At 41.6% G+C, this 14,653-nt stretch overlaps 1 protein-coding gene across 1 annotated transcript in view; it reads left to right on the top strand.

Moving 5' to 3' along the window:
- Positions 1-14,653, top strand: part of grin2aa (glutamate receptor, ionotropic, N-methyl D-aspartate 2A, a) — a 69,726-nt gene that overhangs the window by 42,921 nt on the left and 12,152 nt on the right. The window contains exons 4-8 of the mRNA XM_037256279.1: positions 3,945-4,373; positions 7,619-7,733; positions 11,908-12,110; positions 13,799-13,970; positions 14,319-14,472. Coding sequence (XP_037112174.1) covers positions 3,945-4,373; positions 7,619-7,733; positions 11,908-12,110; positions 13,799-13,970; positions 14,319-14,472 — 1,073 coding nt within the window. The remainder of the gene's footprint in view (positions 1-3,944; positions 4,374-7,618; positions 7,734-11,907; positions 12,111-13,798; positions 13,971-14,318; positions 14,473-14,653) is intronic.

The following is a 14,653-nucleotide window of genomic DNA, read 5'->3' as shown; positions in this document are numbered from 1 at the left end:
AATTTTATTAAGTAATGATCAGACAAAACAGTAGTGTATGGCAGCACTGCTATATTTGAGGTTGCAAGTCCTCGGGATAATACCAGATCTATGGTATTTCCATTCTTATGCGTTGCTGCCTGTACGGCTTGCGAAAAACCAAACATATCAGTTAAAGTCTGAAACGCCGAAGTAAGTGGCTCTGACGGTAAATTCATGTGGATGTTGAAATCACCCATGATAATTATATTATCGGCATTGGTTACGAGATCAGCCACGAATTCTGAAAATTCATCCAGGAAGCCAGAGTAAGCCCCGGGTGGACGGTAAATAACAGCAAGATAAAATGACGGTAAAGCGGTGGATCGGACAGTGAGAACTTCAAATGTTTTAAATACATTGGTCGAACGAGGCCTAAGTCTCAGCTCAGAATTCGAGATGAGGGCGACACCCCCACCCTTTTTTCGAGGACGCGCCACATGCGAGCTCACAAAATTTGGAGGCGAGGCCTCATTAAGCGGCATCAGTTCATTAGGTTTTAACCAGGTCTCGCAGAGACCAAAAACGTTTAGATTATGTTCCGTGATGAGGTCATTAACGAGAACTGCTTTTGTATGAAGCGATCTAATATTCATAAAACCGAGTTTAAGCGTAATCGGTCGGTCAGGGTGCGTATCTATCGAAGGATATTTAAACGAGATGCGAGTAAGATTGTGTTCTCTAGGCCTGACATCACCTCTCGAATGTTTGTTAGCGCGGCGGGACGATACGACCGTGGGAATCTGATAGTAAATATTTGTTACACATGTAAAATTATCTGAAACAGGCACCGTTTCATCAGCAAAACCGGTTGGGGTGGAGTGATTGGATTTGTCTACTACCCCAGTAGAAAGTGTGTTTATGTGTACTGTGGCACTATTCAAACTGTCACGCTCTAGTCTACACAAGGAGCTATGTGCATGCTGGAAGTCTAGCCTAGCGCTAGTTAACTTTAGCTTAACAGACTCCAAACCCATCCTGACAGGTGGTCTAATCACCTGTGCCCCGGCCTGCTCTAAAGTGACCTGTCATGCGTGGCTCAAACAGTAATCTATATTCCTAGAAAGAGTGAAGGCGCCTTCACGGTTAGGGTGAAGGCCGTCCTTCCTCAGCAGGTCGGGGCGGCCCCAGAAGGAGGGCCAGTTATCTATAAAATACAGTCCCTGCTTATTACAGAACCCAGCCATCCATCGATTAAGGGAGACTAATCTACTAAACCTCTCATCAGTGCCTCTCCCAGGCAGGGGGCCAGAGACAAATACTCGATGCCGACTCATCTTTCTGGCGAGATCACAAGTCCTCGCTATGTTTCTCTTTGTGATCTCCGATTGCCTCATCCTAACATCATTGGAGCCGACGTGTATCACTATGTCCGAGTAGCTAGTGTTGTTGGAACTACGCTGTTGACTAGACCTATTGCGAGTCAGCTCCCTAAGATTAGCTTCTATGTCGGGTGCTCTGCCCCCAGAAATACACATTACCGTGGCTGGATTTTTAAGCGTAATATTTCGGGTAATGGAGTCACCTATGACCAAAGTGCGACGGCCAGTAGACCGAGATGACTTTGGACGGCTATGCGTCTTACCTGGCTCATCGCGATTAGCAAGCCGCTTGGGGCTAATGCTAACTGGGCTAGCGGGCTGACTACAGTCCGCGACTGTATCCGCCACATCTACGGTTATCGCGCAATTCTGCTCTAACTGGCGGACACGTCCCTCTAGCAGGGACAATCTCTCTAAGAGAAGGGTGCAGTTGGTGCACGAAGCCGTACAAACCTCTTGATCCGCAGCCATACTTTGTGTCCGATGATCGACGGTAGACAAACGGCCACGAAGCCTCCGCTCTCCCAGGCACTCCGGCTGCGAAGTAAAAAAGATCGAACAGTGTAATAAAAGATTCAAACTTACTTTAGAGTCAGGGAGATGAGTTCCACGCTGGAGAAACAAAATCGTCCAAGCCTGAAAAGTATTGTGAGTCTGGGCTGAGAAGGAAGAGGGCGTCTTTCCAGAATAATTTCTCCATTTTTGTACTATAATCTCATCCATCATGATAGCAGATGTCCCTGCGGTGAATGAGGTTGTTTACTGTCTTGGCGACTTACTGCACTCAGTATTTGGCCTTGGATGTTTCATCTCCGTTCCTCATATTGGTTTCAAACACAGCAGCCCACAAGGATTTAAGCAGCACTTTTGAAATTAATGTGGTTGACAGTTTGGTTTAGTATTCCTGCAGCTTTGCTGTCTACCACACCTCTAGGTCATTTTGACTGATGTTGTAGTCAAATGCTTAACAGCGCAGCAGCCTATAATATTTAGCTGCGAGACAAATAAATGCTTCAGCAATTCTCAGATGATGGTGATGGTTAGTAGTCTGTAAATTATTTCAATCTAAGTTGACCCAAACTGTGTTTGTGTTGTTTTAGTACAATGATGATGAGGATGATGAGATGCCTGAGGTGGTATAGATTTTTGTTTATAGATTTTTTTAATATTATTTAATATCTATTTTTTATTTTGTCTCTTCCACCTCTGAAATAGATGTTTAATATTTTTTTTGCATTATTTTCAATTTGATACATGCCAAAATATGAAGTATTAATTTAAAACTATCACAACATAATATACTTGATTATGTTCAGAATACACAGTTAGGACTCGACACCTATGGTTGAATTTTAATGTTAGTGCAAATAATATTTATACCTGCTGTTTTTAAATGTGATTCAAATGAACTATTGTTTGCTGAGACTGCACAGCAATGCCATGCAGTGTAATTTAGTGTGGAAATGGAAATATTTATTCCCTCTGATTATTGACCTCAATGCAGGAATAATCATAAATCAATAATTAAAGATGAAATAATTTGCATGAGTGTCCATAATTAACTGTCCAGTTCCCGTGTTGCTGTTCGACCTGCTCACTGGGGCTTGGTCATGGGCAGACAGCTTTAATAGCAAAGAACCTCTATCATCTCAAGTGAAAATAAAATGGGCCAGTCAGCTCAGTGAGTCAAGGCTGAGCTGGCAGATGTTATGGTACTCTCAGGAGCCCTACATGAAATGCAGCCTAGATACTGCAGAACCAGAAGGTGGGGGGTGTTATTGCTAAAGATGCATGATACATGAAATCATGCCTGCCTTTAAAAAAAAAAAAAAACATATTGCAATATACTATATGGTGTTCAATGTCCACAGAGTGATCCAAAAACGATGAAGACTTTGCAAAAGCTAAAATCATTCGTTTAATGTTCACATAATTATTGATGTGTGTCTTTTATTATATTAGCTTTAGGGTGAAATTTGTCTAATGCCAAAGCTATCTATCAATTTGTTACGGATCGTGCCTTTAATCATAACGTATTTTTCCGTCCATGCAATTCCCCTTTGTGTAATGGGATCTGCTGAATATTATCACTTTGGACTTTTTTTTTTTTTTTAAATCAGCCTTTAGATAAGAAAGATAAATGATTTTATCAGTCTTTTCTTTAATGAGCACTTGTTACCTCTCACTTTGGATAACTTTCTAGAAAGATGGATTACAAAAGGGAAGTTATCTGATCTTTGGCGATTGAAGTTTGTCCTATTTTTAGCAAGATGGTTTTGAGGTTTAGTCCTAATGGTGCACCAAAAATGGTGGTATGGAGACAGATGTGTTTCTTTGAGTTTAATTTTTTTTTAATTTTTCAAATTTTAAATTTCCTGTCATTTTTAGAAGCTCAGCTGGCACAGCTAGGATTTTTTTTTTTCCTTTGGGGGGCATGGGGTCGGCAAGGATATCCCACGGGGTCTGTAAAACATTTTTCTTTTTTTTTTTACAAACCCCAAAAATAAAAAATGCTGATTAAGTTTCATTATGTGCTTTCATTAGTGCTTGGAACTGTCCTTGGTACCAGATTGTCATAGATTTCAATGCTTCCCTTCTTTGCAGTTTTGTTGGCTGGGACCTGCAGAATATCATCACTCTGGATGCAGTGGAGGAAGACAGCCGGTCTCAGATCATGCTGAAGAAGGTCCAGTCGCCGGTCGTTCTCCTCTACTGCTCCAAGGACGAGGCCGTCTACATCCTGGAGGAGGCTCGCTCTCTGGGCCTCACAGGCTTCGGTTACATCTGGATCGTACCTTCTCTGACCACCGGCAACCCGGAAATAACCCCAGAAGCATTCCCATCAGGAATGATTTCGGTCTCCTATGATGACTGGGATTATCCTTTGGAAGCTCGTGTACGTGATGGTTTGGGGATCATAACGTCAGCGGCAGCGGCCATGTTGGATGAATACGGTGACATCCCCGAAGCTCGAACGTCTTGTTACGGCCAGATGGAAAAAACCAGCAAGCTGCCACCTAGCGCGCTACACAAGTAAGTGAAAGCTCAAATTTGACTAGCTGTGTCAAAAAAAAAAAATTATTGTCCTCTGCTGTATGCGTCATATTTAATTTATTTGTCAAACATTCTTACACCAGCTTTACATCTTACACCCACGACAATATCCTTTTCATTTTTGTCCTCTCTGATAATTATACAATGTTCAACCCTGTGTAAGTAGAGCATAGCGAGAGGCATGAACAAGCGCCAGAACTTAAAGAAATGGTGGGAGTGGGGAAAAGAGCCTGATAAAGAGGTGACTGAGAGTTGAGGAAGAACTTTATGTTGAAGGAAATGGAGAAATGGGTAGTTGAGGGATGCTGTGCTCCAAAATTCAAGAGCCCCTTGATGACTCCTTCTGTTCCTCCTTTCTTGTCTCACATCTCCACGCTCTCCTTCTAACCTTTTTATAGCTGTGATGCAGCCAGTGGGAAATATTTTACATCGTGCCAGCTCTGTCTGGCTTACAATATGACACAGAAGACACACTCAGGGGCCCCACCTTGCAATATTGTACAGTATATTAAAAAATCCTTTTTTTTTTCTTCAGGTAAGCATTGTTTATGATATTAAAGAGAGAAATCAGGCCATGCGATTGCCAGCTGACTTTACTCCCATCATGCTCAGTTGCCTCAGGTTGTTTCCCAGGTGATGAGGGGCCACAGATGGCTCTGTCTGGTTGAGAGAACTCAGCCAATGAGGCCTCATGACCCGGACTTGAGGAACATGATTGGTCCGACCCAGGTCAGCGCTGTGGGCCATTAAAAGTTGTCAGTATGTCAATGGCGAGGGACAGCGATAAGGAGGGAAGGTTTAAACTGAGGCAGACATAGATCAAATGGGTAAGAATTAAAAATGTAATATTTTACAGGATTACAACAATAATAAAAATTTTAAAAAATCGGAGTTTGTAGCCTCTGATCTCTCAAAATACACACACGAGCGAAAATGCATTAATAAAAATAGCACAGCAGCTAAACTAAATATGTTGCTAAATTAATAGGAGAATCGATTTATCGTATACTTTTGAATAAATGATGAATAGTCATAATTAAGGTCTGGTGTACAAGTAATAATAGATAAATGTCTTCTCCGTGAGTGATGTGTTGGATGACACGACTTCCTCAAAAGTAAATTGTTTTGTGTGCCAGTGATTTTATTGTCACTTGCCCCGCAGGTAACGCCGTCTGAGAGAAAGAGCGGGAGGCGCTGAATTAAGTCAATAAATCACAAACAGCGGGCGGGCGCCTGTGTGCGAGCATGCCATGGTTCATTACGAAGAAAAAGCAGACATTTAATTCCACTTTCAAGTGAAAATAATGAGGATTCTGAGCTCATGAAAATCATGTTGGGCTTTTTTTTTAACAAACAAAAGTCTTAAAGATTGACAATCTAAGTTTAGCTTAAATCGTTATTTGTTTTTTTAATTAATATCGTAATATTATGTTTTCAGTATATCATGCTTCCCATGTAGCTGCAAGATATAATAAAATTTCTAAAAAAAATAGTAATAAATAAATACATATGTAAAATATTTAAAATAAAATTTGCTGTATAAAAAGTTATAAAATGTATAATAAAATTACAAGGGAAATGGGATTTTTTTTTTCTATTTATGCTGGGACTCAAAAAAAAGTAACTCCAAAAGTGGAGAAAAGGAGGACACACTAACATTGAAGATATTTTTATCCAAACTCAGCTGAGGCTTGGCTCGTCATACTTTCCCTTCTTCTCGTTCCGTCTGTCTGGCACCATTTACACTCTAAATATTTGGGGGGGGTGACCCTAACTCCACTGTTGGCTCACCTCTGCCCCCGTTTTCATTAATATGGAGAGAAGTGTTCCAATGGTTGCTGCAGCCTGGTGGATCGTGCTTGAACCAGAGAACGTAAGCATTGCATTGCAAATTGATGAGGTGGGCCAAGTCATTTATGTATGTATGTGTGCGTGTTCATTCATTCAGTTCACTTTCAGGTCATCTTGCTGCACGTAGCTCACGACGTGCGTATCCTAGCAACACTCATGAGCAGGTTTAAGTATTTACCTAAATAGAACTGAATAGCCAAGAGCACATACAAAAAACAACTTAGTGTTGCATGGAGTTTTAAGATTTCTGCTGGGGTTGGTGTCAAATCATTTTATCAACTTTGCATGGGTTTGTTTTTCCCGATCCAGATCTCATCTCGCAAGATCATCTTTTAATTCTTTTCTCTTTTGTGGGATCAGACTTGTTTATTTACCTTGGATCCAGAAGAGGGTGATGGGTTATGACCGTAAGGTAGCATGCAAGTCACAAGGAGTTTTGTTTACCGTATTTTCCGCACTATAAGGCGCACCAGATTATAAGGCGCACCTTCAATGAATTGCCCATTTTAAAACTTTGTCCATATATAAGATATATACATTTGGCCCGCGGGCCGGACTTTGGAAACGCCTGCTGTAGTGGCTCAATATTGGTCCATATATAAGGCGCACCTGATTATAAGGCGCACTGTCGAGAAAATTGGAGGTTTTTAGGTGCGCCTTATAGTGCAGAAAATACGGTACAATCCTAGAATATGCTAAAAAGTTGTTTGAATAGATTGATGCTGAGAAAGGAATGAAAAGGAAAGGATCAGAGAGCAAATGAGAAAAGGAGTGCGCGATTGATGCCAAGTCTGCCGCTAAGTGCAGACTGGGCTGTCGTCTATAAGAGTGGCCTGCATGCTGACATTGATTTTGGCAAAGCTCTTTCTGCCGCTGTCGCACATCATTTGATTCGCTGGGTCTCCAGTAAAATCCGACAGCTAAATGATGCTCACCTGGTCGCTTGGATCATTTCGATTTAATCGCAAAACACTTTCCGGCCCCTTAAATCTCCTTTTTCAAATGACCATTGAAAGTTTATGTGTTTGGAGGAACAGATGCTCACGTCTCTCCTCCTTTTTTTTCTGGGAAGGATTTTCTGGTACCACTGACAGAGTGAGGAAGGACAGTTATGATTAATGTGGCGGCCATGTTCCTCCAAGAATATCTTCCCATTGCCCTCCATCTTAGCTAATGTAACCTGCCACGTGGGTCACTCATTACAGCCTCTGTGAGTGTGTGATGTCGTGTTAGACCATAACTCCTGGGACAAACCTTTTGGAGTAGATATTGGAATATCTCTGTGTGTGTGTGTGGGAGGGAGCGGTAGGGCGTCGACACACTTTTGTCTGCTTTTTCTGCTCATGTGAATATTTTGTCCCTTCCTGTCTCAGGTACATGATGAATGTGACGTGGGAAGGCCGAGACTTGTCTTTCACGGACGATGGATATCAAGAACATCCAAAGTTGGTGGTCATTGTTCTGAACAAAGAGAGAGAGTGGGAGAAGGTAGGAGCTGTGTGTTCTGGTGTGACATTTATTTATTCATTTATTTATTTATTTAATCTCTTTATTTTATTTTTTAATTATTTTATGATTGTTTTTTTTTATTTTGGAGGGGTCTTTTTTAAAATTACAAATAAATGACATTTTGTATTTTCATTTCTGTACTTGTGATTCTAAAATGTTTTAGCCAGCTTTAGTCATGGCGCAGCGGTAATTCTTAGTTCTCTGCATGCCTTGGGCGTCATGTTTCACTTTTCATTGTTTCTCTTCATCATTACTGTTTGTTTCTTGTATAAGCAGATACCATCATCTATCGCCACCTTCAGAAACGACAAGGAAAAAGGCATCACAGCATCCCTGTTTGATTGACAAGTTATCTCAGAGAATCCCTTTGCAGGAGAAAAAGAAACATAACAAAGGCCAGAGCTCACCATTGCAATGCTGTGTGTTATTTTGGGCGCCTTAGCTGAGCAATGAGCTCATTGGCCATCAAGCCTCTGGATTGCCTTAACTAGTTCATTCGAGCGAGCTTCCCTAAATAAATGGCCGCTGTAAATCGCTAAGTATTCGCGCCATTGTAATGGACTTTAAATGGACGCCATGTATCTCCGACCGCTTCTCGCTTGCTTTTAAATGCCTCATATTTAATAGCCCGTTTGGTCATGGCTGAGGCTCGAGAGTTGTGTAGATAAAGCGTAAGAGGTGACCATGGTCACAATGAAAAAGTGGTGGTCTATGGTTTTGACTCTCTGAGCTTGACTGGATTTACATGCCCTCTTAATTTCTTACTCTATCGCTTCTATTTTTCCTCCAAATGAACAAATATGGCTCATCCATCTTTGTTACTTTTTCCCCTTCTTCCTTCCTTGAGATATTTTTTCCCTTTCTTCATGTTCTTGCAAACTGTCAGTTCTTATTTACTTCTCCTCTTTTCATAACTCTTCCTTTTAGTTCCTTCAACCTCATAAAGCCTTCAGTCCTATTTCCTTGCTGTCTTCTTTCTTAGCCTACTGCCTACTTTTGTCAACCTACTATTTTTACTCTTATTTCCTTCCTTTCCTCTCTTCACTACATGAATCATCCTGCCTGATTGTTCCTCCCGGTGTTACTTAGGCTGGATTTACACCGCAGGTCCAAGTGCCCAATTACGATTTAATGTCTTTTTCCTTTTTTGTATGGATTTCGAGTAACGCAGTGTCCTTCCTTCCTTCTTTCCTCCTTGCTTGCTTTCTTGCTTCCTTCCTTCCTCTCTCCCTTCCTCTTCCATCTTTCCTTCCTTCCTTGCTTGCTTTCTTGCTTCCTTCCTTCCTCTCTCCCTTCCTCTTCCTTCCTTCCTTCCTTCATTGCTTCCTTTCTTGCTTGCTTCCTTCCCCTCTCCCTTCCTCTTCCTTCTTTCCTTCCTTCCTTCCTAACAGGTCACACTTGTACTGTGTTACCATTCTCACTTTAGCTTGCTGCAAAGTCTCCACCCATTTTTTTGGGGACGACCATTTCCATATTTCATACGGACATGCTTCCACCCACACACACATGCACGCACACAACATTCTATTTCGATGTGCTATAAGGAGATAGAATATTGCTGGTCTGTGAAATTGATCAGCACCACTCCACTGTGTTGCAGAGAAGAGGCAAGTGAAACAAGAAGACTCAAAAAGGAAACATAATTGGGGAGCTGATGTCACTTTCTTTCTTGCTCTCTGACTGGTGCAGCCTTCCCACCCAATGCAGCAGGAGTCAGTGGCACGCAGAGATGAAAGACTTTTATGGATGATCAAGAGACTAAAATTCTGAAAGAGCACAAAAATACGGTTATAAACTCAAAAATATTGCATGAGTCCCCCCCTTGGAGCAAGCGTAGGGAGTCGAGTCATCAGGAGAGGCAGAGATGGAGACAGATGAAAACTAGTAAAGCACTCGAAATAGTCTTGATAGGGATGTCGAGTATTATTATTTTTATTTATCTTATAGCTTCATTAACCTAACGGTATTCACTGATTAAAGAGCAGCATTTTATGCTTCATTCCTGCTGAGTAGATGGATTGTGTAATTTGCTTAAGGAACTGCTGCAGTATTTGCAAAATAATTGTTTCAGACAGCATGGGATTTGTGCTTGAAAAATCACAGTGGAGACAAATGCAAAAAAAAAAAACCCACGCATTTGAAGACAGCAAGGATTTATGCATCTTTTTAAAAAAAACAAAAAACAACCCCGGTCATCACGGGTTCAAATTCCTCTCCCAGCTCCTTTTTATCATCTGCTTTCTTGTTGCCCTCATTTTCACAAGCACACAGACACACACGTGCTTCCTCTACACATCTTCGGCACATGCGTGCTCAGCCACACACAGAGGAAGCGCGAGCTCGACTTTCTCGACATAATTTTGTCTGACAGAAGTGACAGATATTATTTTATGACTGAATGCTTTTCCCCACGCTATTAGGGACTCTTTCGCCCATAATGCAAATTGCCACAGCTATAACTCTCCCAGTGAGACGTGCGTACAGAAGGTGCACCGTGAAAAGCGCTCTGATCTGATCCCTTGTTGTTTTTTAGTCTTCTCGCTCTCATGTTCAGCTTGGATGCGTTTGATTGGGATTGTGTTTGTATAGGTCAGACAAAGCATAAGAGCAAAGAGGAGGAATGGTGGAGCAACAGGAAATACTGGCACGGATTTTTGTTGTTGGGGTCTGGAGATCCAGCATTGTGTTGCACGCTCGGTTATTTAAGAGGATCTTATTTTTCTAACCCCTCTTTGTCTAATTAGAGGGAAGTAGAAAAAAATAGGGGAAGGGGGGGAGTCAGATGAGCAATCTCGCTCCAACCAAACTTTTAAATCCCACTGAGATAGTGTACAAGATTTGGTCCACTTTAGCAATAAAAGCTGTATAAGAAAAATAATGCTCACTGGATGCTGTCAAATATGAATTGATTTCCCCATTATGAGGTCTCCGTACAAGATTCAAAGCATCTTGCAATGTCAACAAGTTACTTCTAAATGACCGCCTTCATTAACAAATAGTACACATGATGAAATACAGTTCATTGCTTCTTCTAGAAAATTACATTTTGTTTTGCTATACGGGTCGCCAAGTCACAAACAACTTGTGCGTTCTTAAACACTCAGCAATTTAATGTCTTCATGTCGTTGTTCTGATTATGTTCGTCTTAGCTTCATTTATTTTGTACGACAGTCCTCTTACATTGATCTATTGATTAGATTAACACACGCGTGTTTACATCACACTGATGTAATGTTCATTTTGCTCTAAAGAGATACACATGCTTACTGAAAAACAGCTGTGGGGAAATAAATGCAGCCCTTCCCTGGAGAGACGAGGTGACACAAGAAACTGTGTACTGTCCAAAACAATTCATCCTACACACACACACACACACACACACTGAGGTGTCTACGGCAGTTGACTGAGGCGTCTCTAATCCTTGTCAGAGGATACAAAACCACTCAAAGGAAAACAATTAAAATGCTAATTTCATTTCCTACACATGACTTGTCAGGCAGGCTAAACAGTAATGTTAAAGTATGTTCAATAACCAACATCGGTCAGAGGCGAGCAATCACAATTTTCCCCTTTTAGTCAACTAGATTTTTTTTTTTTTCTTCAGTCAATTTGTCCAGAGAAGGCAAAAAAAAAAAAAATACTACTGAATAGTCACGTTTATGCAAGCGTGTAAGTCGCTACACAAAATGACAAATCAACCGATGCTGACTACAAATGCGCTATGAAAAGAGCATGTATAAAAAAATGTTTTAAATGGAGGGAGGGAGTGAAAGCAAGGTTTGCCTCTTTCTGCCTCCTTTCGTATTAATAATTGAGAGTGGAGCAAAGCTGTTTTTTTTTTTGGCCTCTTTTCTCGCTGGCTTGACACAAACATAAGTAAACATCGTATGAGCGCACACGCACGTAACATGTTAAGACAGATGTGGGAGGGAAGAGAACATCCACAAGAGAATCTGTGACATTGCGGCTTTCAAAACTTGATCAAATATTAATATTTGGGCAACATTCGATACATCAAAGATACAAAAACACAATGTGTGTCAAGTTGTACGATGGCGGCTGGCCATCTCACTCCGAAAAAAAAAAAAAATTCAACACAGATTATTCAAGACTTCTAATTCTGCTTGTATCCTGCGCTCCTTCATCCCCGCAGATGGGGAAGCTGGACAACAGCAGCCTGACACTCAAGTATCCAGTCTGGCCTCGCTTCAACTCCTTCGGCGACGCCGAACTTGACGACAACCACTTGTCCATCGTCACCTTAGAGGAGAAGCCGTTTGTCATCGTGGAGGATGTCGAGAGACTGACCGGTACCTGCATGAGGAACTCTGTGCCCTGCAGGAAACATATCAAAGAGTATGTCCGACTTTTTATCAACTCGAAGCAATCTATATCTGCAGCAACTTGTCTCCCACACGCTGCTGAACTCGGCAATTTACCGTATTTTCCGGACTATAAGGATCCATAGTCTTTTTGATTCATGATTCATAGTCTTCAGCGGGCCACTTATAATTGATTTCATGACACAATGCTTCGGGCCATTTTAAATTTAGGAATTTGGTCCATATATAAGGCGCACCGGACTATAAGGCACACTGTCGGCTTTTGAGAAAATCTTAGGTTTTTAGGTGCGCCTTATAAGTCCGGAAAATACGGTACTTCATTTCCAATTTTCTTTCTCCCAACTCTGGCCTGTCCTGCTATGCTCCATTCTTGAAGACATTAGATGATTCGTAATCAAAGCTTTTATTTGATGGTACCACACTATTAATTCTCACCACACACATGCAGGCTCTCCGAAGATTGTTGTGCACTCTACGCACTTAAAGCCATCCATGTGTATACAACATTAGCAACTAGAACTATGCACATGAATGCTCACACACTCACACAAACACAGCTGATTAAGTTGTAATGGAGTCCCAGGGAAGAGGCAGTGAGAGAGATTTTCATCCAGAATCACTGTGAAGTAGGGCGGAGGATAATGCATCTCCAAGGAGCACCACACACACACACACACACACATCTGATATAAACTCACTTGTACCACATGTCCGCTCGCACTGTGGATTTCTGCCTCCCATAGCGCAATTCCCACTGAGGCATCCGCAATGGCCATTTGGAGGAAGAGGGGATGGATGCAGGGAAGTAAGAGGGGAGCTTGGGATGGGATCAGGATCGTTCATGCATGCAGAATGGCAAATTTACTTGTCCAGGCTGGGCCTCAGAACAACCTCCATACACATCGCTACTCTGCCTTCCCTGGAGGCCTTTAGTGGTTCTATATCAAGTTGGCCTGGCAGCTTTACAAAGAGCCTCCATAACATCACATGCTCTCTACTGGCTGGATAAATGTGCCCACTGTGATCAGTTATTATAGTTTTGAACATTGTTAGCGCTGTACCTGCTCCTGCCAATCTCTTTTTTTTCTCTGCCCTCATCCGTCAATCATTAGCTATCACTATAATAATATAAATAAAAAAAATAAATCTGTATATATAGTGGAAAAAAAATGCAGACACATCTCCCAAATAGCCCTTCCACCAACTTTCCATTTTTATTACATGACGGAAATAAGAACGGGCAAGAATCCCGTTTTTGTTTGAGATCATTTTTGTCACATTGACAGCTAGTGATTGTAACAACCGAGTTTGCAGCGGAAGTAAGAGTTTCATTTCCCTTCCAACACAACATAAATCCTCCAAAGTGACAGTGTTCCAATTCCAAAGGTAACTTTAGTCATGACTGAATAGTTGAAGTTTTTATCCCCCCCCCCCTTCTTTCCTCTCATCCTTCTCTTAAGTTTTTGTTCAGGTCGTAAAACTTAAATACAAGGTTGTATCGTCCTAATTAGCGCTCATCTAAAAGTTAAATGAGAGTCCCAGGTGGCAGACGAGTTGATGTGCAGATGGTGCAAGGTTTGACGATACACCGTGAGTTCAAAATAGAAGAAAGGATACCCGCTGTTAATATGACAACCTAAGGTGAAAATGCAAATTATTGGGAACAATCTGTTAACCTGACGTATGTTTGTGATTCGACAGCAACACAACCGAGGCTGGAGGGACATACATCAAAAAGTGCTGCAAAGGCTTCTGCATTGACATTTTGAAGAAGATAGCCAAATACGTCAAGTTCACCTATGACCTGTACCTAGTAACCAATGGCAAACACGGAAAGAAGCTTAACAATGTCTGGAATGGGATGGTGGGAGAGGTAAGAGGAGAGTTTGATTGCAGCTAACAATGGATGATGAGCAAGACGAGCGCAAATCATAGTTATAGTCATATAATTATCTTTAAATAATTGCTTTAGTCTCAAGGTGACGTCCCAGAGGTCAATTTAAGACAGCTAATTATTTTTCGAGTGTATATTTAACAGCAGGAGCGCTGACTTGAAGATTAGCAGACATTTGGAGTGACTCCAACTTGCATATTTGATTTAGTGCAGTCGAGCATAATTTTTATTTTTACCAAAAATATTAGATTTTTTTTCCATCATATGTTTTAATCTCCTTGCCTCTCTGCCTTCATTTTTTGTCACCCCGCCCCTTCCGCCCCCAAGGTGGTCTATAAGAAAGCCGTCATGGCCGTCGGATCTCTGACGATCAATGAGGAGCGTTCTGAGGTCATCGATTTCTCCGTCCCATTCGTGGAAACTGGGATCAGCGTCATGGTGTCCCGTAGTAATGGAACCGTGTCCCCTTCAGCCTTTCTTGGTGAGCATCAGTTCATGTTTTTTTCGGTTTAGTTAATCCCACAGAGAAAGGTTTTCGAAATGATGTCTTGTTTGGGTTTGTGTGAAGTGTCATCATCTCGGGAGGTGAGCTGACAACACAGCCCGGTTCTGTTACCCACAAGTCGATACTTGCTGTTCTAACAGTATCTGCGGGATTGACC

Source organism: Syngnathus acus, chromosome 8, assembly GCF_901709675.1.
Source record: "Syngnathus acus chromosome 8, fSynAcu1.2, whole genome shotgun sequence".
Taxonomy (NCBI): Eukaryota; Metazoa; Chordata; class Actinopteri; order Syngnathiformes; family Syngnathidae; genus Syngnathus; species Syngnathus acus.
Note: the sequence above shows the minus strand (reverse complement) of the source record. Positions and strands in the feature narration are given on the sequence as shown.